Source organism: Cetorhinus maximus, chromosome 2, assembly GCF_964194155.1.
Source record: "Cetorhinus maximus chromosome 2, sCetMax3.hap1.1, whole genome shotgun sequence".
NCBI lineage: Eukaryota > Metazoa > Chordata > Chondrichthyes > Lamniformes > Cetorhinidae > Cetorhinus > Cetorhinus maximus.
In genome coordinates, this window is record NC_135880.1 from 32900206 (window position 1) to 32924483 (window position 24278).

At 42.6% G+C, this 24278-nt stretch overlaps 1 protein-coding gene across 5 annotated transcripts in view; it reads left to right on the forward strand.

Annotated features, from left to right (window-relative positions):
- LOC144693215 (neurolysin, mitochondrial-like) overlaps positions 1-14726 on the forward strand; it is a 38220-nt gene extending 23494 nt beyond the window's left edge. For 2 of the 5 annotated variants that reach the window (XM_078562819.1, XM_078562840.1), the window contains exons 10-13: positions 2346-2532; positions 10273-10401; positions 12861-12997; positions 14317-14726. In XM_078562819.1, coding sequence (XP_078418945.1) covers positions 2346-2532; positions 10273-10401; positions 12861-12997; positions 14317-14478 — 615 coding nt within the window. In that variant the 3' untranslated portion in view covers positions 14479-14726. Of the gene's footprint in view, positions 1-2345; positions 2533-9727; positions 10098-10272; positions 10402-12860; positions 12998-14316 lie in introns of those variants that run through there. The other 3 variants (XR_013579499.1, XR_013579495.1, XM_078562830.1) reach the window with 3 other exon arrangements.
- The last annotated feature ends 9552 nt before the right edge of the window (positions 14727-24278 follow it).

The following is a 24278-nucleotide window of genomic DNA, read 5'->3' on the forward strand; positions in this document are numbered from 1 at the left end:
AAGCGACAGGGAGGTTTGGGTCTTTCTTGCGGACAGACCGCAGGTGTTCCGCAAAACGGTCGCCCAGTTTGCGTTTGGTCTCTCCAATGTAGAGGAGACCGCATTGGGAGCAACGAATGCAGTAGACTAAGTTAGGGGAAATGCAAGTGAAATGCTGCTTCACTTGAAAGGAGTGTTTGGGCCCTTGGACGGTGAGGAGAGAGGAAGTGAAGGGGCAGGTGTTGCATCTTCTGCGTGGGCATGGGGAGGTGCCATAAGTGGGGGTTGAGGAGTAGGGGGTGATGGAGGAGTGGACCAGGGTGTCCCGGAGGGAACGATCCCTACGGAATGCCGTCAAGGGGGGTGAAGGGAAGATGTGTTTGGTGGTGGCATCATGCTGGAGTTGGCGGAAATGGCGGAGGATGATCCTTTGAATGCGGAGGCTGGTGGGGTGATAAGTGAGGACAAGGGGGACCCTATCATGTTTCTGGGAAGGAGGAGAAGGCCTCCGCATTCAAAGGATCATCCTCCGCCATTTCCGCCAACTCCAGCATGATGCCACCACCAAACACATCTTCCCTTCACCCCCCTTGACGGCATTCCGTAGGGATCGTTCCCTCCGGGACACCCTGGTCCACTCCTCCATCACCCCCTACTCCTCAACCCCCACTTATGGCACCTCCCCATGCCCACGCAGAAGATGCAACACCTGCCCCTTCACTTCCTCTCTCCTCACCGTCCAAGGGCCCAAACACTCCTTTCAAGTGAAGCAGCATTTCACTTGCATTTCCCCTAACTTAGTCTACTGCATTCGTTGCTCCCAATGCGGTCTCCTCTACATTGGAGAGACCAAACGCAAACTGGGCGACCGTTTTGCGGAACACCTGCGGTCTGTCCGCAAGAAAGACCCAAACCTCCCTGTCGCTTGCCATTTTAACACTCCACCCTGTTCTCTTGCCCACATGTCTGTCCTTGGCTTGCTGCATTGTTCCAGTGAAGCCCAACGCAAACTGGAGGAACAGCACCTCATCTTCCGACTAGGCACTTTACAGCCTTCTGGGCTGAATATTGAATTCAACAACTTTAGATCTTAAACTCCCCTCCCCCCATCCCCACCCCGTTTCTTTTCCCCCCCCACCCGCCTTTTTTTCAATAATTTATATAGATTCTTCTTTCCCCACCTATTTCCATTATTTTTAAATCTAAAACTAAAACCTTTAGTCTTTCCACCCCACCCCCACTAGAGCTGTACTTTGAATATCCTGTCTTGCATTCTTAATTAGCACTTTTCTCAGACAAAGACCACCACCTTCAACACCTCTTTGACCCTTTTGTCTCTGACATCTTTTGATTATCTGCTCACACCACACCCTCAATGTGTCTCTTCCCCCCCACCCACCTTAAACCAATTTATATTTCTCCCTTGTTGAAACTATGCTTCAGTTCTGCTGAAGGGCCATGAGGGCTCGAAACGTTGACTGATTTCTTCTCCGCCGATGCTGCCAGACTTGCTGAGTTTTTCCAGGTAATTCTGTTTTTATTTTGTTTTGGATTTCCAGCATCCGCAGTAGCTTTTAGCTTTTTGTTTTTATCTTGGTAATTTAGTCATTTGTTGTCTGTGCAAAATTGCTGTCATGTTAACAGTGACTGTAGTTGGAAAAAAAATTCCATCATTTGTAAAGGATTTTGGGATGTTGCATGAATTTGCAAATGGAGTGCATAAATGCCAGTTCTTCTCCATCTGTCCTCAACTTCCAATTGTTTCTGAAGAGCAGTGGTAGCTGGTTATTCAGCGCAGTTAGTTTTGGTTACTTTAGCACCTAGCAATCTGTCTATTCAACTTCTAATCCTGTGGGATGGTATCTCCAATTTGAGTGATACCATAGATGCTTTGCTTCTCTGCCTAACGGAAGAGCTGGGACAATTGCTGTTCACATTTGAACTATATGGCCTCACCTATCTTTGCCTTATCAAGTGAGGACTACCAGACTTATGTGATCCTGACTGAAAAGGTCATAGGCTTAATATTTCAATCTAGTAGGGATCATGTCCCCCAAAATGGGAACATTGTGTGAAGTAAGAAACTGAACAACTCCTAAATGGATTAGCAGAGCCTGTAAAACAATACCATTATGTATTATCAAAAATGAAAAGAGACATTGTGAATATCAGCAGTCCAACCTCTGGACTATTTGCCGAGATATCTGTTCAATACTTGGTTTCATTGTCCCAAAGCTTGCTTGCTTTCTTTATTTGTTTTAAGGCTATTTTCACTTTAAATGTAATTCTGCAATGCAGTGTTCTTCTATAAACTATTTAAGTAGTCAACGTAATTTAACACATTGATAATTCAATTTATTTTGCAGGCTGATTTTGCCATGTTCAGTGGAACTAACGTGGAGACAGATTTTGTGGAGGCCCCTTCCCAGATGTTAGAGAACTGGGTTTGGGAGAAGGAACCACTCAAGAGAATGTCGCACCATTATAAAGATGGATGTCCTATTCCGGATGATTTACTTAAGCAACTTATTCAATCGAGACAAGCTAATGCTGGTAAGAAGTGAATTATACAAAGATGAACTCTAACTCCCAATAGCATTGGAATGCTTTTCCAAGCAGCAATGATACTTGATTGGTAAGGGGTAAAAGCACATTTTCTCAGAATATGGAAATGCTGCATTCATCGTCCATCACTAGTTGCTCCAAGGAGATGGCCTGCCTTTTTGAACTGTTACCGGCCTTGCTTGTAGTGATTGTTTCTGATGCTAAGGGGCATGCCAGACCACTTGAGAGTTAATTAAAAATAAACCACATTGTGTAGGCCAGATTGAAAAACATTAGTGAAGCAGTTTGTTTTTAGGCAACATTCCAACAGCTTTCTCAAACATTTTTCATGATTTGAAGTCATATCTTCTGAGTTACTAGCACAGTGCCATAACCACAGTATTGCCATAGGCTAAGGTCATTTAGGTGTGTTTCTCTTTGGAATGTTATACTTTAAAGAAATAGATCTTCTCTAGCTGGTGAACCCTTTACTAAACTAAATCAGCCTTCAGGTTCTTAGTACAAATTCTGTTCACTACTGGGATAAATTTTTGTATTAAACACATGTCTTAATGGGTAATTCCACCTGATGTTTTGGTTCAAAGCCATACAGAGCACCAGATCCCAGGTCAAATAATCAGCCAGTGGAGGGTTAGATAATCTCAGCCAAAGCAAAGATATATTCCTAAATTTGGTTTCAGTGGCTCTCAGATAGGGGTGATAAAATTAGCCAGAATTGTTTCCAGTGTAGAAAAGTACACATTTGTGCATTTTGAGTGAGGACAAGATCAGACTCAGTTTTGATGCCCTTCACTCGCTGTTTAGATTTGCACAAGAAGATGAGTTATTTATGGGCGAGGCATAAGAACATAAGAAATAGGAACAGGAATAGACCATTCGGCTCCTCAAGCCTGTGCCGCCATTCAATAAGATCATGGCACCAACTTCATGGAAACAGTAAACAAACAATTGAGGTGGGATGGGTGGGGTGGGGAGTAAAATAATTAAATAAATAATCCCCTCACTGTTCGGAGAAGTTATAGGAAAACAACACTTTGTCACCCTCCAAAGTTGGTGTGTCCATCAATCAAGGCTTTGTCAGTGGCCCCATGAGTTAGTTTAGAGAGAGCTATACAGAGAAGGAAGGTCCTAAGTTTGGTTCCTTGTTTGTGCTGAGTTAGCTGATGTGTGCAGGATAGCACAATTGGCAATATCCCTCCTAGTTTGAGGACACAAAAAAGCCTGCTGTGGTCCAAGTACTAACACCACATGGAAACAGCCAATTTGATTCACTCCACATGATATTAAGAAACTGCTGAAGACATTGGATACTGCAAAGGCTATAGGTCCTGATACTATTCTGGCAATAGTACTAAAGACTTGTGCTCCAGAACTTGCTGCGCCCCTAACCAAACTGTTCCAGTACAGCTACAACACTGGCACCTACTCGTCTATGTGGAAAATTGCCCAGGTATGTCCTGTACACAGAAAACAGAACAAATCCAACCCGGCCAGTTGCCACCCAATCAGTCTACTCTCGATCATCAGTAAAGCGATGGAAGGGGTCGTCAACAGTGCTATCTATCTTGCTTAACAATAACCTGCTCACAGACACTCAGTTTGGGTTCTGCCAGAGTCACTCAGCTCCTCATTACAGCCTTGGTTCAAACATGGACAAAAGAGCTGAACTCCAGAAGTGAAGTGAAAGTGACTGCTCTTAATGTCAAGACAATCAAGGAACCCTAGCAAAACTGGACTCAGTGGGAATCAGGGGGAAAATGCTCCACTGGTTGAAGTCATACCTAGCACAAAGGAAGATGGTTGTGGTTGTTGGAGGTCACTCATCTCAGTTCTAGCTGCAGTCATCACTGCAGCAGTTCCTCAGGGGAGTGTCCTAGGCCCAACTATCTTCAGAAGCTTCATCAATGACATTCCTTCCATCATAAGGTCAGAAGTGGGGATGTTCGCTGATGATTACACAATGTTCAGCACCATTCGTGACTCCACAGATACTGAAGCAGTCCATGTCCAAATGCAGCAAGACCTGGACAATATCCAGTCTTGGGCTGGCAAGTGGCAAGTAATATTTGCACCACACAAGTGCCAGGCAATGACCATCCCCAACAAGAGAGATTCTAATCATCGCCCCTTGACATTACCTTTGTTGAATCCCCCCACTATCAACATCCTGGGCGGTTACTATTGACCAGAAACTGAACTGGACTAGCCATAAAAATTCTGTGGCTACAAGAGCAGGTCAGAGGCTAGGAATCCTGCGGGTGAGTAACTCACCTCCTGACCCCCCCAAACCCTGACAACCATCTACAAAGCACATGTAAGGAGCGTGATGGAATACTCCCCACTTGCCTGAATGAGTGCAGCTCCAACAACAAGAAGCTTGACACCATCCAGGACAAAACAACCCACTTCATTGGTACCCCATCCACAAGCATTCACTCCTTCCACCACCGATGCACAGTGTGAACCATCTACAAGATTCACTGCAGGAACTCACCAAGACCCCTCAGACAGTACCTTCCAAATGCACAACCACTATCATCTAGAAGGACAAAGGCAGCAGATACATGGGAACACCGCCACCTGCAAGTTCCCCTCCAAGCCACACACCATCCTGACTTGGAAATATATCGCCTTTCCTTCACTGTCACTGGGTCAAAATCCTGGAACTCCCTCCCTTACAGCACTGTGGGTGTACCTGCGCCACAGGGACTGCAGCGGTTCAAGAAGGCAGCTCACCACAACCTTTTCAAGGGCAACTAGGGATGGACAATAAATGCTGGCCCTGCCAGCGGCGCCCACATCTTATGGACGAATATTTAAAAAACGCGTCTGAGTGTTAGGTCAGAAAAGGATAGAAATTGAATACTGGATGCTTGAGCAGATTAATGGGTGCCTGAGCAAAGGGTGTATCCAATGCCTATGGTAAGGAGTCATCCTCTCCAGGAGAGGAGGGAAGACAACTACCAAGGAAAGAATATAGAAACAGGTGGGAAATAACATTTGCGTTCGCACTCTCTACGGGATAACAATATTTTGTTTTGGTTAATTTGGCTGTTAATACTGTTATAATGTAATTCATTAATGTAGTGTCAAATTAACTCACTTTTTAAAGTGCAGAAGCACTTTTAAAGTGCAGATTTGCAAATGTGTCAGCCATTCTCCAGCAGTGAATGACTAATTGATCTGTTTTTGGTGGTGTTGGCTGAGGAAAAATATGGGCCATGATACCCCTTTATCCTCTTTGAATGCAGGTGGCGTCTTAAACATCTATCTTGATTTAATTTTTCATCCAAAAGACGACACTTCCATAAATGTAGCACCTCCTCAGTACTGCCCTGGTGCGTCAGCCTTGATTATGTACTCAAGCCTTGATAATGGGACTTGAACCCACACCTTCAGACTCAAAGACGAGAGTGCTACTAATTAAACTAAGATTGTATAATACCCTTGGTGTTAGACAAAATAATATTGGCTCTATCCTTAGCACAGTTGAAGAAAACCCACAAAGGAGGTTGTTTTCTCCTGAAAACATCACAAAAGATCAAGCAAGGATTCCTGCTCCTGATCACCATTCAGTGAAACCCCCCCCACCCCCGCTTGCAAGTTTATGTATGTGAATGTTAAGTGATGGATGGGTAAGATTTGGCATTGTACGTACCCCCCACCCTTCCCATTGAACAGCCTTTCCATACAGGTTTTCTGGCTCCTGCAAGCAGGTGGCAGAGGGAAACTGATGCCAGGAAATTCTAAACCAGCAGGAGTGTCAAGCCATCAGAAGTGGAACAGGGAAAATAGTTGGCACAAAAATAAATTAGTAATCCATGAGTAATTCACTTGTTCACTTATGAAGTGAAAGGACAAATAAACAAAATGTGGACCATATGGCAATTTGATGGACTGCACGGCAGTTTCCTAATAGATAATTGAAACTGACACCTATACAAGTGCTGGTTACATTTTAAATGCAAAGGAAGAACCAAATGAATAAATATAAATTTCTTGGTACATGATATGAAGCCTCCTGTCTCTTAGCTCCCCTCTGCATTCTTCACACAACCTTCCGCTTACAGCTAAGCTGTTGAAATTTGTGGTTTGCAGAAATTGAGGATAGGAAGCCAAGTAGGTACTTGTTTTGGGGCATTATCGCCAATGTATTTCCGACAAAAAAAACTCCATTCTAAACTCCAAGTACCAGGCAAGAGGTAGGTTTAAATACCTGATAGAATCTAGTCACCTTAAATTTATGACATTTCTGAAATTGTTAGGGGGGTTGAATTTTTGGCATAAATGTACATCACGTTGAAATTCCAATATACAGTGACCAAGGGTAGGACTGAGTTGCATATTCATGGCACTACACTCCAGAGTTTCAATCAAATGTATTTCATATGCCAAACTAAAAGTTCATCCTACGTTGTGTATTGCATATATAAAGAAGGTTTTTCCCCATACCAATATTTTGAGATCAATTCCTTTTTAGTTTTTCTTCCTTGCTGTGAAAGCAGACATTTGTCATACCATAGGCATTGATTTGGAGAGAATTTTTACATTATGTTCCCAATTTTTTGTTTTCTACCCCATTATACATGCATTCAGTTCCTGGTGATCTACTTTCCAGAGTTAACCTAGCATATTTTAAAAAGATAGTAATAAATAATCAAATAAGCATTTTCTATCTGAATAAGGTGGAGCTTTAATTGCTTGATTGAACTGAATTTTAACTCCTGAGTGGATTTACAACTGGGCATCTTTCAAATTTTGAACATGAGTTATTACGATTAAATAATGAATCCAATAAACAACAGTTTTGTGTGAGTCATTATTAGAATAGGTATTATGTGCTTTTAAAAATCAATTCATATTCTAGCTTTCAGGTCTTGGAATAGATTTATAGATCTAGATTTTCATCCTCAAGGCAGGTTGGGGGAGTCAGAAAAATTCTCCGCTCGGCCCGCCCACCCGGGGAGAAAGTGCCCAGAAAGGCGGGATCTTCATTGCTGGGGACAGGGTACGAGCCAGAGTCAGGCTCACCAACCCAGGAAGAAATGTGGAGGCAGCCACAGGAGCTGCTGGGTACAGAGGCGGGCTGTTTAAAAAGCCTGCCTCGGTGCCGTGGGACTTTGTCTCAGTGAGAAATAACAAAGGCCCCCCCAGCCCTCAAACCCCCTTCATCCTTCAAATGCTTCCCATGCCCCATCCCCCACCTGCTATATCCCCTCATGCCCCCTGTGCAAGACTCTGCCCTTCCACCCAACCCCTTAGGCCCCTCACGCTGCCTATGCCAGGCTCTGCCCTTTCACCCAACCCATATGTCCCCTCATGCCCCCTCCCCTCCCCCCATGTCAGGCTCTGCCCTTCAACCCACTGCCTATGCCACTTAGCCCAAGCTCTGGCATTTCCAGGTCTATTGGCCACTCTACACTTTCTGGAACCAATGAACTCCAGCGTGTTAAGTGATATGTGTTTAAAAAAAGACTGAAAAAATGTAATCCAATGATCACTTTCCCCGATGCTTGGAAAAGAAAAGTCTGGACAAGGTAATAAAAGTTTCAATCATCCAGGCCATTTGAAGTTTCAAAAACTACAAACACTTGAAACCACTTGATTTATGTCAACAAACATTATGAAATTGACCGCAGAGCTCAGAGAGCCTGAGCTGTCAATCAAACAACATTTTGTCTGGGACACAGGTGTTCTGTTATTCTTATAGATGCCTTGGCTCTCAGCCAGCATACATAAAAGGTCCCCTCTAAGAGGCCATGAACCACAACTTTTTAAAAACCTCGCCCGACTCTAAAAAATATTTATCCCACAATGGAGCCGGACAGACCGGATATGATGGATGCAGTCTTCTGACGGGAAGAAGTCCACACCCTATAAGGGCACTCCCAAAAATCACACAGCCCGGGAATGGGGTCAGGAATTCCAGGATTAGGACCCTCCCTCCATTTTTAAAGGGCTCCCAAGTCAACCTGACACGGTGAAAATCCAGGCCGTAGTCTTTAAAATATAAAAGTTGTGATTATTTTTTTAAAAATCGCCCAGCCATATGAAAGGCTTTTTTAAAATTTCCTTGAAGAGGTCCATTGTGCTATTGTCAACTAAAGATTGGAATATTTTTGCCGAAAGGAACAAAATAAATCGAGTATTAATTTAAAGCCCACACAATAAAGACACTGGAACAGTCTCTATAGGAACAAATAATTGAATAAGTATTTGAAGTAGAAGAAGACGAAGAGCTTTGTGGAAAGACCATTGCAATGGTACTTTTTTTGGATTGCTTAAGCAAAGAACAGAGATGATGGACTGAAAGGTCACCTTCTGACCAGCAAACTTAAGTGGTTAAAATATTGATAAGGGTTGCTATTTTGCCTCTATTTAGAAGCAGAGTTGAGTTGAAACCTCATAAATATTAATTTGATGATAATGGCTCTGAAAAATTGTCTCAAATACGATCCCTTAACTGTTTGACCTAGTGCAGACAGCATGTGCGGGGAGTCTGAAATGAGTGATATGATTCTATATTCTGTTTGCATGACTTAATCCCTTTGAAAGAAATTGGCACAAGTGCATAATTGGATAAATAATACCAGCGATTGAATACAGAATTTTAAAATTGTGGAAGGCTTTGATAGCCTGAATAGGGAAAGTTTATTTGTTCGGGTTGGGAAGTCAGTGTTGCGATGTCAGATTTAAAACTGAGAAGAAAGTAAACGGGAGGAATTTGTTAACATGAGAGTTGTTGGAGCATGGAATGGTTTGTCGCAGCATGTAGCTGTGGCAGAGACCATTGCATCCTTTAAGGGAAACATCAATAAATAATTGAAACAGAGAAAGACACGGTGTTATGGAAAAAGAGCCAGGGCAGTTGGGAAAGATTGGGATTGGTTCAGCAAAGCGCTAGCACAAACACAATGGGCCAGCTGGCCACTTCTGTGTTTTTTTACTGTTTCGTTGTGAACAGAAGCTGGAGGGAAATAGAACCCATGGTGTCAAAGCACAAATCAGTTTTTCGGGGATTTTTACTGATCACTCAGGGAGGGAGCAGTAACCGAGGTGTCATTGACAAAACGATGGTCAGGGTAACCCAAGCGTGCCAATTTGCCTTGTTTTAGGCTTGCTCAAACCAGTTTTCATTACTGCTAATAAATTTCAAACAAAACTCTGTCAAACTTTTTTTCAGGCAGAGGTCATACCTCAAAACTCATCTCTGCACCTAAGGTAAGTTTACAGAAAAAAGGGGATAAAAGATTTTCTCCCCCTTTTTCTTTTCTCTCCCTGTCGCCTTTCATTTCTGTTTTCCTCTCTTGCCCATTTAGGCTGCCCTCTACACTTGTTTATCTCTTTCTCTGCTTACTTTTCTCTTCCCCTTTTGTCCTCTTCCCTTTTCTCCTCTTTCCACTCTCATTTCCTTTTTTGCCTCTAACGTTTTCCTTTTTTCCCTGTGCCCTACAGCATAGCGACTGCTACATGGGAACTGCATAGGGGAGATGAGGCAGCCAGATGGATGTTCTGCTTATCTGGGGAGCAGGATGTATTTCCCTCCCTAAATGGTTCTTAAATATTCTGATTGGAAAAATGTAATAGAACAGCTAACCTTGCACAATATTAGTTAATGTGCAACATTGATAATTGAGGAATACAGACTTTTAACCTATTTTTTCACATTCCCGATCATCTATCATTTAATTTTGGAAAAAGTCTACATAACCTTTCTCCTTCCCATAGGTCTTCTAAATCTGCGGCAAATTGTTTTGAGTAAGTTTGACCAGTCAATCCATACAAAGTCATCTGCTAATACAGCGGAGGAATACGCCAAAAACTGTGAAGAAATTCTTGGAATACCAGCATCACCAGGTACAAAACCTGCAGGACAAAATTCAAACTTATTTTCTTATTTTATGTATCTTGGAGCAGAAAAGCCATTATGCCCATACATCATCATCTCATTCTTGGTTTGTTCCTTCCCCATAAAGAAACCTTTCCTTCAATCTTCCCCCACTGAGGGAGCCAAGAAACCAGAGAGCTGTGGCCAATTCAGGAGACCTGGGCCCGAATTTTCGCTGCCGATTCGGGTAGCGGGAGTCAGGTAATCTTCTGGCTCGCCGCGCCCACCTCAGGAGAAACTCACCCAAGTAGCAGGATATTTCCTCTGGGGACAGGTCGGGTGGCAGATGCAGGATAAAATCAGGCCTGCCACCCCCAGACACTGTTCAGAGGCAGTCACAGGGGCTACCAAGTACCAAGGTGGGCTTTCTCTGGGACTTCGTCCTAGTTATTTTGTTAAATGTTAGGCCCTTTAGCTCTCACCCCTCATACCTCACCCACTCCCCATGTCCCATCCATGCTAACTGATGCCACCCCATGCCCCCATCCATCCCCAACGGCCCCTCATACCTCCATGATAACCATGCTCTGCCAACCTCCCCCATAATCCCAATAGCTGCCATACCAACTTAATGATAACTCATTGCAACCCATCCATCACCCTTTGCCCTTACATCCTCACTCAACTGATATCTGGGATGGGGGGGTTATTGTATGAGGAAAGGCTGGACAGGTTGGGCCTGTATCCATTTGGGTTCAGAAGAATGAGGGATGATTTTATTGAAACATATAAGATCCTGAGGGGACTTGACTAGGTGGAAGCTGAAAGGATGTTTCCCCATGTAGGAGAGACTAGAACTAGGATACACATTTTAAAAATAAGGGTACTTAAGACGGAAATTAGATTTTTTTTCTCTCAGAGGGTCATTAGTCTTCGGAACTCTCTTCCCCAAAGAGCAGTTAGATTCTTGGCTAACAAGGGAGTCAAAGGTTATCTGGGGATAGGGAATGTGGATTTGAGGCCACAGTCAGATCAGCCATGATCTTATTGAATGGCAGAGCAGGCTCGAGGAGCCAAATGGCCTATTCCTGCTCCTAATTCATATGTTCATATGTATGCCAACTCACCCAGTGTCCACTATAGGCAGACCCCAGGAGCCATGTTGAAATTAAATAAAATAATGGTCTAAATATCTATTACTGCCTTGGCTGTCGTAAAAAAAAACACTCTCACTCATGAAAGACCATTCAAAACATTTAAATCTCGTCAAGTAATTAAAACCATGTAACAACAAACAGACTTCTATTCATAACCCCACATCAAAGACAGCTAACCCTTTAATAATTTCTTTGATCTGTCAATCAAACTGTGAACTTAGGATCCCCTACTGAGATAATAAATTGTGGAAATCAGCCAAGCATTAATAATGACATAATGATAGCCCTTGGGGTATTTTCAACAAACATCTGCTCTAACTGCTAGAATAGATTTTTTTCAACTCTCGCTAACAACTTTCAATTTTCTCAGCCAAAAATATATAATGAGGCTCAGCCAAGAGCCTTGAAATCCATTACCCTGTTGAGATATCTGTCCCCCAGGGCAAACATTGCTTGATTGACTGCTCTGGTTCTCTGATCTATTCTGTCAATTTCACAATGTTTATTTACACAAGTTAAATAGGGTTTCAAGCACTCGCAGTTTCAGCTATTGATACTTTAAAGGATCTGGATGATTGATACCTTTATTGGGCTATAGTAAAAAGGAGTTTTCTTTCAATAAAATAGAAAATTATCAATGAATGACTTTTTAAAGCTTTTTTTTACACATACTATTGTCACTATAGGTTTCAATGCTTCTATACAGTGTCTAGTGGGAGAATGGGCATGGAAGTGCCATAGCTTGGCATGGGGGTATGAGGGGCCATAGGGATTGTTTGTGGGGCACAGCCTGGCATGGGGGACATGAGAAGTCATAGGGGTTGTTTAGGGGGCATAGCTTGGCATGGTGGGGCATGAGGAGGACCTTTTGAACTTGCCTTTCAAAAGGTTCACTCATGCATACTATGGTTCACAACATTGCTCTGGTGCTGTGAGCCATGACTCTTTAAAAAGCTAGCCCTACTCCATGCCTATCCCCACAGTGGAGCTGGCCAAGTCAGGAGTGCAGGGTGCAGGCTTTTGACACCAACCAACCTACACCCTTAAAAGGCACTCCTGAAAATTAGAAACCCTGGGAATGGGGTCAGGAATCCCGGAATTGGGTCCCAGCCACTATTTTCAAAGGGGTCCTGAGTCATCCTGACTCGGAGAAAATCCAGCCCTAGGATTCTTAAACTGGATCTTATAACACAAATAAATGATGCACTGAATCACAGATGTGCCTTCATCTGTATTTCAAAAAAAAAGTACGAAAAACTGTAAGCTATTATATTTACACACTTTCGTGCTAAGAAACATGAGCCTTTTTATTTGCTTGATTTGTTTTGCAGGAACGAATATGCCTGCTACTTTTGGGCACTTGGCGGGTGGCTATGATGGTCAGTACTATGGGTACCTATTCAGTGAAGTTTTCTCAATGGACATGTTCTACAGCCTCTTCAAAAATAATCATATAATGGATCCTACGGTAATACATTTCAGTCCTTTTTTTCACATTAGCATTCTGTTGAAATAGTATTTGGTAGCTTCAGATCGTCATTAGTATAACAAAACTGTATATCATTGAGCAGTAACTTATCTTAATTGGTTATCTTCCAAGTATAATATTTTGAAGTTGTCAACAGGGATAAAGATCAGAAGGGACTGCCTGTTTTAGGTTTTTATGCTCACGCTGTACATGTGGGTGACCCTTCTCACATTACAATTCCTCCAAAGCATCTTGTGAATTCGTTAGATTTAAGGCGAACAGGATTTATTAATTTTAAAAACAAGAAGTGAAACTTGTTCCAAGTAATGTACAAGTATATATATATATCAAAGTTTTGCAAAACTATTTTTAAGAAAGTACATAAAAAAAGAGAAGGGTCACTTCTTAGAATCTCGAGGAGAAACAAAGGATTTACAAACAACTGCCAAGCTACAGGGGAATGCGGATCCTCGAATAAGCATCAAGATGATCCTATTTATTGAAGTTATAATTACATTGTATGCAGTTTCATACAAAACGGCATAATTTCTGACCCATCATGACCAACGCCAAGGGAGATCCACTGTTTAAAAAATGATGCTACAGCCAGCCTTGATGTGTGCCCTAAGGAGGGTTAGTGATTGACAGTATCTTGTTTGAAGCCTCTTTATCCCATCAGTCATAATGACTAAACTCACTTTGCATATCCTCTCAAAGTCTTACTAAAAATCGTTCTGTAATCCTACCTCCCAGGTTTAACACCACGTTATATGCTTCACAAGTACAGAATCAGTTGTGTGGATTGGGAAGAAATACTGTTCTGCTACGTGGGTTGCACCAGAATACTGGAAATTTTAGAATATTGAGGCAATTATTTGTACCAGAAAGGAACTCCAGCCGACTAGTTTCATAGTTGGTTGAATAAGTCAAACAGTTACCATTTGGTGGGGAGAGAACCAAGATCTCTTCAACCAAGGATTTTATTGCATGCATACAGCAACTCCCCTGACCTGCATCAAGTAGATAATACTTTAACAGCAAGCACTCCAAGTAGGTGGACAATAATAAAATGAAGATAGATTATCTACTTTGTTTAGTGCCTTTATCATTTCGAATGAAATCCTCCACTTGCTTAAGTTCCCAGCATTGGATCCATTGAAACCATTTTCTGCCTCTTTGTGTGCAAAAATTAAAGGGAGCAACCGAGAGTAAGGATACCATCTAGAGACAGCAAGCTTTACACGATTATTAATTGTTGATACATTTTGAAAAGTAATACTTACTGAAGTATACTAAGGTTTTCCTTTTCCCATCAATAGGTTGGTGTGAAGTACAGAGATTGTATCCTCAAACCGGGGGGAACTTTAGATGGCATGGTCATGCTCAAAAACTTCCTTGGACGTGAACCAAATCAAAAGGCTTTCCTTCTGAGCAAAGGATTGATGATCGCTCAACAACAGTGTTCTCCTGGTGAAACTTAAATTTATGCAGCAAGAGTAAGATATATGTGCAAATGAATGGAGTTACATTTCACTGATACTATTATGCAAGTTTACCCCTTAAGTGTATTATACCAATATCTGTTCGCATTCTGGAAAGCATAATGGATATCTGAGGCCTTTGTATAAAGTAATCATTGGAATTAAAAGAAAGAGATCACAAATCGCAAAGCTCAGTTTGGCTGTAATGTTCACCCGGATAAAAAAAAAATGCAGTTCTAGCCATGTAATCACATCCATCGTATTTTATTTTCATGCAGTAGTTTCTGTTCTGTTTAGGCTTTTCTTGGCCTGCTGCAAGCATCCTGGCATATGCAGCAGTAAATAAAGACCATACTGCTGATGGGAAAAGCCAGACAGAAAGGTTAGCTGTTGTAACCTCCATCACTACATGTCTACTGTGTGATTAACTGCTGATTACAAGTCCAGTCAGTATGTTACGCAAATATTTCGCAAGAAATCCACTTTATGGATGCATATTTTATTCTGATAGTATTTGAAAAAGCCAGACTTTTAACATAGACTGTCTTTTGAAATTTTTACATGCGGTTGTAAATTGATTTTACTTAAGGCATTAACAGGGAGATATATTGGATCATATTGAGTCTGATGGCACGATTGCGCATACGGGTTCAGTGTGGTTTTTACATCCTTCATTAGTCAGATATAGGTGCATGAGCTACCTTTTCTGAATGGGTGGGTTGAGTCATTTTTCTGTCTTGCAGAAACAAGACACTGATGTGCTACCAAGCTCCGTCCTTCTCGACAGACCTATGGTGTGTGGTTGGTGAGGGGAGACTTGTTATATAGAATTCCACGGCAGAGATCCAAACAGCTTAGAAATTTCCTATTTCTGGTTAGATAAGTTTGGGGTCTTTTTTCTTATCTCGAAGCAGCTTCAAGGTAAAATAAACAGTTTCAATCTCAAATATATCTGAATGTATTGTGGAAATTATCCAGCTATTAAGTATAGCTTCCAGAGTTTGGTTTGTTGTGGAGCAATAGTCAGCCACTTTAAAGCTGCTCCCTCACCCCATTAGGCACTTGTGTGGAGAGGAATAGTTAACTTCAACCCATTTGCAACCAAGTCACTCTGGGGTGTCCAGCAATAGTTACTGTAATTAACGCCACAGAGAGGTCCAGCCCTACCTGAACATCTCCATGTTAGCAATACAGTTGATTGCCGTTCTAAAATTAAACCAATCTAACACAAACAACTATGCTTCTTTTACATATTGTGAATGTGAAGAATAAAAGTCACAGACTTGCCTTGGCTCAGAGTAAAGCATTTAATTAATTTTGTATGTTTAAATATGAATGATTAAATCAGTAAACTAGGACTTTGCGAACTGGAAGCTTGCCAACAAATAAATAACATCTACACATTGATTTTTCTTTTGGTGGCTGGGGAAGGAAATTTGCCTTCAGTATGAGTATTTATTGCCAAAACGTGGCATGCTTTCTATTTCACGCTTCAGAATTATTGCCACATGACAATAATACAATTTATTCTGAATTTTATGCTTAAGTTTATAAAATGTCATTTTAGAAGGGATATTGCTTTCACATGAATAGAAGGGAGTAGTTCATCTTAAGGTGTTGTGCATTGCACAGATTGCTACCTCAACGGAGTGGTGGATTTGGTGAGTCAAGGGGATCTTAGATCTCTTTCTAAAAATCTAATATTGTTTATATTTAACATTTAACATCTAAGTCTCATCTCGGGGCCTAAGCAGGGAAATAGAAGCTAACCACTGGCAGCAGCTATAGATAGTTAATTAAGGAAATGAGCTTGAACTGATTTTTCTGTACCTGGGCTCCCTTCTAAAATGACATTTCAGAAAATATAAACTCAGGCATTCTCAGTGCGACCTAGCATGGATTGTGGCCTCAATAGAGTGCCGCGAGTTTGGTGAGTCGAGGGAGTTCAATGAGGTGGGGAGGGAAGTAGTCCTTTGCTTTTTCTAACTTTTTCACCTTGTAGGAATTGGTTCTCTACTACAGGGGAGGAAGCTAGCTGTTTGGTGAGTATCTGGTGAGTGGTTAAATCTATTCCTTAGATTTAAAATAGTACAGTAATTTGTGGTAAGATTAATAAAATACATGAAAGAAAATAAATAATGGAATAAACTAATTAAGTAATTAATTAAAACACCTTAGGATGGCAGGACAGCCGATGTGTCATGGCTGCAGCATGTGGGAGCTCCTGGACACCAGTGTGATCCAGGGCAAACACGTCTGCAGCAAGTGCAGAGTAGAGGAATAGTTAACTTCAACCCATTTGCAACCAATTCACAGGAATATTTACTGTAATTAACGTCACCAGAGAGGTCCAGCCCTGCCCGAAGATCTCCGTGTTAGCAATACCGTTGATTGTCGTTCTAAAATTAAAGCAATCTAACACAAACAACTCTGCTTCTTTTACACATTGTGAATATGAAGAATAAAAGTCACAGACTTGTCTTGGTTCAGAGTAAAGCATTTTAGTAAATATGAATGATTAAATCAATAAACTAAGCAGCTTGAAGAGCTTTGGCTCAGAGTCATTGAGCTGGAGGCTGAGCTGCAGACACTGTGTCACATCAAGGAGGGGGAGAGTTACCTGGATGCTTTGTACCAGGAGGTCTTCTGATTTGGAAGGTGATCAGGAACAGGAAGATGTGACTGCAGCTGAGCCAGGTAAGGGGACCCAGAGGCCAGGAGTGTCAGCCTCTGCAATTGTCCAACAGGTTTGAGGTTCTTTCAGCTTGGTTGGATGGGAGCAGGGGCTGCAGGGTGGATGAGCTGACCATGGCACAGTGGTACAGGAAGCCATTCAAGTGGGGAGAGCTAAAAGGTAATAGGGGGCAGTACGGTGAGGGGGATTGACACTGCTCTCTGCAGCAAAGAGTGAGAGTCCAGACAGCTGTGTTGCCTTCCTGGTGCTAGGGTTCGGGACATTTGCTCAGGACTGGAGAGGAACTTGCAGTGGAAGGGCAAGGATCAAGTCATCATGTAGGTACCAACGACATAGGCAAGACACAGAAGGAGGTTCTGCATAGTTAGTATGAGTTAGGCAACAAATTAAGAAGCAGAACCTCAAAAGGTAATAATCACAGGATCCACCCCCCCCACCCCACCCGGCTTATAAGCACTGCCATCAGCCACACTGGAGTCAAAGGTTCACAGATACAAGGTCAGGATGTCAGGACTGTCCCCACTACATCTCGCCATCATCCTCCAGGAATCTTGCGGCTTTGAGGGCCTCCCGAGCGCTCCTGCCTCGTCTGGCCAGTGCGACGGCCTCATCGCCAGCATCCTCACCTTTGAGGACCTCATCACCGCAATCCCCTTGGACATCCTCCTCATTGGAGAAGACGTGCAGCTCCTCCATCTCCTCCCCAGCCAGGTCCTCCCCCTGTTGCAGCGCCAACAAGCAACGATGATGCGCGACACCCTTTGTGGACTATATTACACTGCTCCACTGGACCTGTTAAGGCACCGTGGCCTAATTTTCAAGATGCAAAAGAAGCAAATGTGACATGAGCAAAAACTTTTACATTCAACATGTGGTTTGGGTCTGGAATACACTGCCTGGAAGTGTGGTGAAGGCAGGTTCAATCAAGGCATTCAAGAGGGCATTAGGTGATTATTTGAATAGAAACAATGTGCAGGGGTGCGGGGAAAAGGCAGGGCAATGGCACTAGGTCATAATGCTCATTTGGAGAGCCGGTGCAGACACAATGGGCTGAATGGCCTTCTTCTGTGATGTTAAAATTCTGTGAAGATGCCTATCCTTTGTTCCGCCAAAGTCTGGGTCGCGGTTTGAATCTTGTTATACGTTGCCCTGCTGCAGCCTGAGGCCACCGCACAGGTGTTATCAGCCATGGCTGCTGTGGGTAGCCCTTGTCCCTGAGGAGCCAACTATGCAGTCTCTGTGGACCCTGGAAACGTCAGGGATCTGAGATCTGCTAACGATGTAGGCGTCATGGACGCTCCCTGGGAATTGAATGCAGACCCGTAGGATGTAGTTGTGGTGGTCGCAGACCTGCTAAACATTCAGCCAGTGGAAGCCCTTGCAGTTGACGTAGTTGACTACTTGTTGCCACGGAGATCTAAGCGCCACATGAGTGCAATCGATGTCACCCTGCACCTGTGGAAAACCAGAGATCTGCGCAAAACCCAGCGCACTTGCTTCCTGGCTTTCCTGACGCCAGGCGAAATGCACAAAGTTCTGTGCCTTCTCAAATATGGAGTCTGTGACCCCCTGGATACACTTGAGCATGAAGGCTTGCAAAATCCCACACAGGTCAACTGTGGAGCCCTGGAAAGAGCCACTGGCGTAAAAATTGAGCACCACAGTCACTTTCATGGCTACTGGCAGTGGATGCCCTCCATGTCCCCGTGGCACCAAATCCTGCAGCAGGTGGCATAGTGACCAACCAGTTCCCTAGACAAGCACAGTCTTCGGCAACACTGGTTCTCAGTCACCTACAAGAATGACAAGCGCCGTCGATAAATCTTGGGTCCAGCGAAGCGACAGCTCTCTGTGGATCTTCAGCTGTATTCCCAGCAGGCCCTGCTGCCCCTTCATCTTGAGGGAGGTGCTCTTCCCTTTGCTGAGCCAGGCATCTCCACCGCTCTCTTCTTCTTCTCTGCTCCCCGTAAGCCATGAGCCACACCGCTAAATCACCAGGCTCCATGATCCCGATGTTCTCCTCCTGCAGGATCAATGAGAGAGACAGGTGGGTTAGCAAATGTGTCCTAAGGACCTCTCTTGGTTAAGACTCAAGGCCCCTTCACGCATGCCGGACTGGCCACCACTTGGATGGCCAGTGTGTACTGCGCTCATTGGCTGTCCAAAACCCCGCTCACCTCTGCCCCACTCCACTTGATGGATTGGCGGCAGCTTCGACCACTGGACTGCATGCTGTGCTCTCAGCTCAGGTGCAGGCATTCTCCTAGCCCACACTGCAAGGCTGCGCTGTTAGCTTAAACCATAATGGACACTGGTCCAAATATTAATAGACATTGCAAGGGTCTCTGGGCACCTCCATCAGTGGTTGCACCATGGCCACCTTTCACAAGGGGATTCTACAACCTGCCCAGTCGGCCAATTGCTCTGCTGCCCCCTAAAACGCACATTAATTTGCAGTCTGCATCCAAAGGGTGAAAATTCCTGGAGCGTTTGGTGGCATATTCATGTTTTTGCATTGCTTGAGTTGGCAAAAAAGCTTCAGAGGCCCAACACCAAGCATGTCAATGGAGCTGCTGGTGAACAGTCTCAGCTCCAGAAGAATGCTCACTTTTGACAAGCTTTTCCAAGTGCGTGGTTGCTTCTCTCCCCTCCCGTCCCCCATCTCCCTCGCTTGTGTACTTCCTTCACTCTGTACTGCCTTGCCCTCCCACTCACCCAGCCTCACCCACACTGGAGCCCTTGCCCCGGCACAGCACTGAAAGCCAGCCCAGAAAAACGACTTGCCTGTGCCTACCCAAATGCGCAGCACCTCTTCCTTGATGCCCTACAGGCAACGTTCACGAACCCTGCGCAAGGTTGTGTGCACTCAGCTCGGAGTTCCTCTCAAAGTTCAGCTTGCCAGGTGCATGCCTTTTAAAGGCAGTCGTGAAGTGCGCCATCCTGAAATCATGCCGACGTGAGTGGTAAATTTGACGTGGGGGGATGATTCTGGCATGAGAACACAAGAATGAGATGCAAATGCATTAAAATTATGTTCCCGACGTTAGACGGTGAGAAACGTGTTCTGCCATTGACAGGCAGAGCCATCAATCGCAAACTGGGTTCATAATGGCGTGAAACTGATTTTTGGCCCTCTGGTCATATTGTCCACTCACGCCCACCACCAATGGGACCGAACGATTCTTCCCAATGTTTCCTCTCTTGAGGGAATCTAGAACTAGGGGACATAGTTTAAAAATAAGAGATTTTCCATTCAAGATGAAAATGAGGAGGAATTTTTTCTCTCAGAGGATCTTTGGAATTCTCTTCCACAGAGAGCAATGGAGGCTGGATCATTGAATATATTCAAGGCTGAGTTATTCAAATTTTTGATTGACATGGGAGTCATGGGGGAACAGGATGAAAAGTGGAGTTAAGGCCACAATCAGGTAAGGCATGATCTTATTGAATGACAGAGCAAGCTTGAAGGGCCAAATGGTCTACACCTTCTTCGGTTTCTTATGATTTTATGGCCCTAAAAATTAAGACCCAACTCTTTTTTTCTCATGCAAAAGCAATTAGAGTGCAAGCCAGAATTCCCTGGAGGAGAAAAGGATGTTGTAAAAGAAATTCAGACATGACTTTGGAAGACGAGAAGTGTATTTTTTTAATATTTCCCAGTGAATTATGTAGTTATGACAAATTTTATTTTATGACTTTCAGTAGGATTGAGCGAAAGAAATAAATGCAAGGATTTGATGGAAATGACTGTAGAAAATTTAAGCATAGGGAGAAACAATGTGAGGGGCCAACATGTAAAAGCAGGAGAAATAGTGATAGAGGGATAGTGACGGCAGAGAGGCTAAGCCTGAGGGGAAACAGTGAGAGAAGCTAACAGATAAAAACAAACAGATAAAATCAGGAAAAACAGTGGCAGAGAGTCAGTGAGAGAGGGAAGAGCAAGCCTGATAGGAAACAATGCGAGCCAGTGAGAGCAATAATTCAGTCAGAGGGTGAGCTGAACGCAGAACACCAAGAAAGAAATTTAAAAGGGATGTAGATGCAGTGAGAGTGGGAAACAGATAAGTCTTAATTTATTAATTTGTTTCATTAAATTGTTTTTTCACTTTTGTTGCTAATTAAATTGATGGTAATTTCTGTTATGTTTTTGATTGAAAAATTTCAACTCTAATGCTTTTAGTTATCCTATTTTAGTTTCTCACTTTTGGAGATCAGATTCTTAGAGATTAGTCTCATGGCTTTGCGGGTTATAGTCTTACACATCAATGTCTTAGATTTTTAGAGTACAGTGTCAAGTGTTTTATTTGTCAGGGCTTCAATGATTTAGATTTGGGATTGACTATCATGCAGACCAGTAAGAAGATTGCATACTCATCCTGTTCCATGTGGCAACTTGAGGTCACTCCATGAGTCCTGGATAACCACATCTTTGTGAAGTGTTGTCAGTTGCTTGAGCTCCAGCTCAAAGTTTTGGAGCTTAAGGAGCAACTACAGGAATCTGAGAGTCTCCTGGATCTTATGTTCTAGGAGGTGGTCACCCCACTGCCACAAAAGGTGCTGGAGGTGAAGTGGTGTGTGACCACCAAACATGGTAAGAGGAAGATACAGGTGGTGCAGGAATCCCCCAAAGTTAGTGATGCTCACTAGCCAGTTTTCAATTTTGAATACCAGAGAGGGTGATGACTCTGTGGAGAAATGCAGGAAATTTGAATGTGTCTAGGAAAAGGAAGGTAGAAATGCAATGGTCATAGGGGCTTCAATAGTTAGGGGCAAAAGACAGGTGTTTAACGAACCGTAAACATGATTCTTGAATGACATGTTGGTTCTCTGGTGCCGAAGGATATCACAGAGTGGATGCAGAACATTCTACAAGGGGAAGGAGAACAGCCAAATTTCATGGTTCACATTGGAACCAGCGATATAGGTCGAAAAAAGTGCCATGGTCATTCAGGCAGAGTTTCAAGAGCCAAGAAAAATATTTAAAAATAGAACCCTAAATATAGTAATCTCAGGATTGCTCCCAGTGAATATAGAAACACGGAGATAGTACAGCTAAATATGTGGCTTGAGAAAAGGTGGAAGAAGAATAGTATCTTGAATATTGGGACCAGTTATCGGAGTGGGCACCTGTACAAGATGGATAGATTGTACCTGAACAAATTGGAGGCCAATGTTGCTGAGAGGTTGCCTATACAATTGGGAATGATTTAAACTAATTAGGCAGGGGGTGAGAGGAACCAGAAAATAGCAGAAAGGGGCAGCAATAAGATCAGATGACACAGATATACAGTACAAACAGCCGTAAAATTAGAAATATCCCAATAATTGCTGAGACCAGATTGAGAAAATAACCAAAGTAACAAAGGAGATATTAAATTTTATGTACATTAGTCTCAGTAGTGCAACAAATAAGGTTGGTGAGCTGTAGGCACAGTTACCACATAGGATTGTGATGGGGTTGTATTAATAGAGAGTTGGCTCAAACAAGGCCAAGAATGGGTTCTTAACATTATTGGTTGGCAAGTATTCAGAAATGAGAAGGAAGAAGAGAAGGGTGTAGCAATATTGATTCATGATAATGTTACAATTCTAATAGAAAGTATATACCAAATAGTTCTAGGACTGAATCTTCTGGCTTTGGTTAGAAACAGAGGTGGGTTTTTTTTTATATATAGAACTCCAAACAGTGAGAGAAAGATTGATGAGCAAATTTGGTGGCAAGTTTTCAAAGGTGTTTAACAAAAATAGAGCAGTAATACTAGGAGACTTTAATTAGCTAATATAAGCTGGGAAAACATATTGCTAAAGGCAAAGATAGAAAGGAATTTCCTCTATATGTACAAGTCAACTTTCTCAACAAATTTCTCCAGTCCAGCAACAAAGAAAGGAGAGTTGGATCTGGTTCCAGGAAATGAATTAGGCAAGTGGAGTGTAGGAGTTTGGGATCATTTAGCTAACAGTGACCACAACATCTTTTGTTTTAAAGGAATTATGGAAAAGAGCCCAGAAAACATCAACGGCAAAATGCTCAACTGGAAAGATTTAATTTTAGCGATTTGAGAGGGGGATCTATCACAGATAGATTGAAAAAAAAACAATAACAATCAGTAAAGCAATAAAGGAGCAATGGAGGGAATTTAGGGGAGAGGTATTTCAGATACAAACTAGATATATTACTTTTGAGTAGAGTAGCCAAAGCTAATGCAGACTGGATGACAAAACAAATAAGAGTTAAGATACAACATAAAAATGAGGCTTCTGACAAATATGAGGAGCAAGATTCAGTTAATAATCAGGAAGTTTATGGAATGTACAAGAGGGAATTGAAAAGTTAATGTGGGAAGCAAAGAAAAGTTACCAGAAAAGATTAGCAGATAACAATAAATTGAACCATAAAACATTTTATAAACATATAAAATGCAAGTGATTTACTGTGGAAAAAAATTAGTCTACTAAAACCGCAAAGGAAGATTTTTATGTTGAGGCAAAGGATAGCTAAAGTATTGAAAGAGTGTTTTGTATCAGCACAAAGGAAGCAAATAGTTACACTAAAAGAGAAGGTAATTTATGGATGGGATAATAATAGAGAAGATGCACTAAGATTAGCATCACTGAAAGTTGGTAAGTCATCTGGTCTGGAAGGAATGCATTCTGGGTTGCTGAAAGAAGCAAAGATAGAAATAGCAAGGCGGTCACAATCTTTCAATCCTCATTGGATACAGGAGTAGTACTCGAGAGTTGCTAATGTTATTTATTATTCAAGATGATGGACAGGGATGAGCAAGGAAAATACAGGTTGACATTGGACTGAGAAAGGGAAAAAATGAGCTTTCATTTGAAAGGCTTTGAAAGGATTACTCAAGGAGAGCCAGCACAGATGTGTTAAGGACAACTTGTGTCTGATTAACTTGATTGAAATCTTTGATGGAGTAACAAAGAAGGTAGATTAAGGCAGTGGTGTAGTTGTTGTATACGTGGACTTTCAGAAAGTGCCACAGTAGTCTTGTCAAGAAGATGGAAGACAATAGAAATAAGGGGAAACTGGTGGTATGGATGCAAAATTGGCATGGAAACAGAGGATGGTGGATGGATGGATATATTTCAG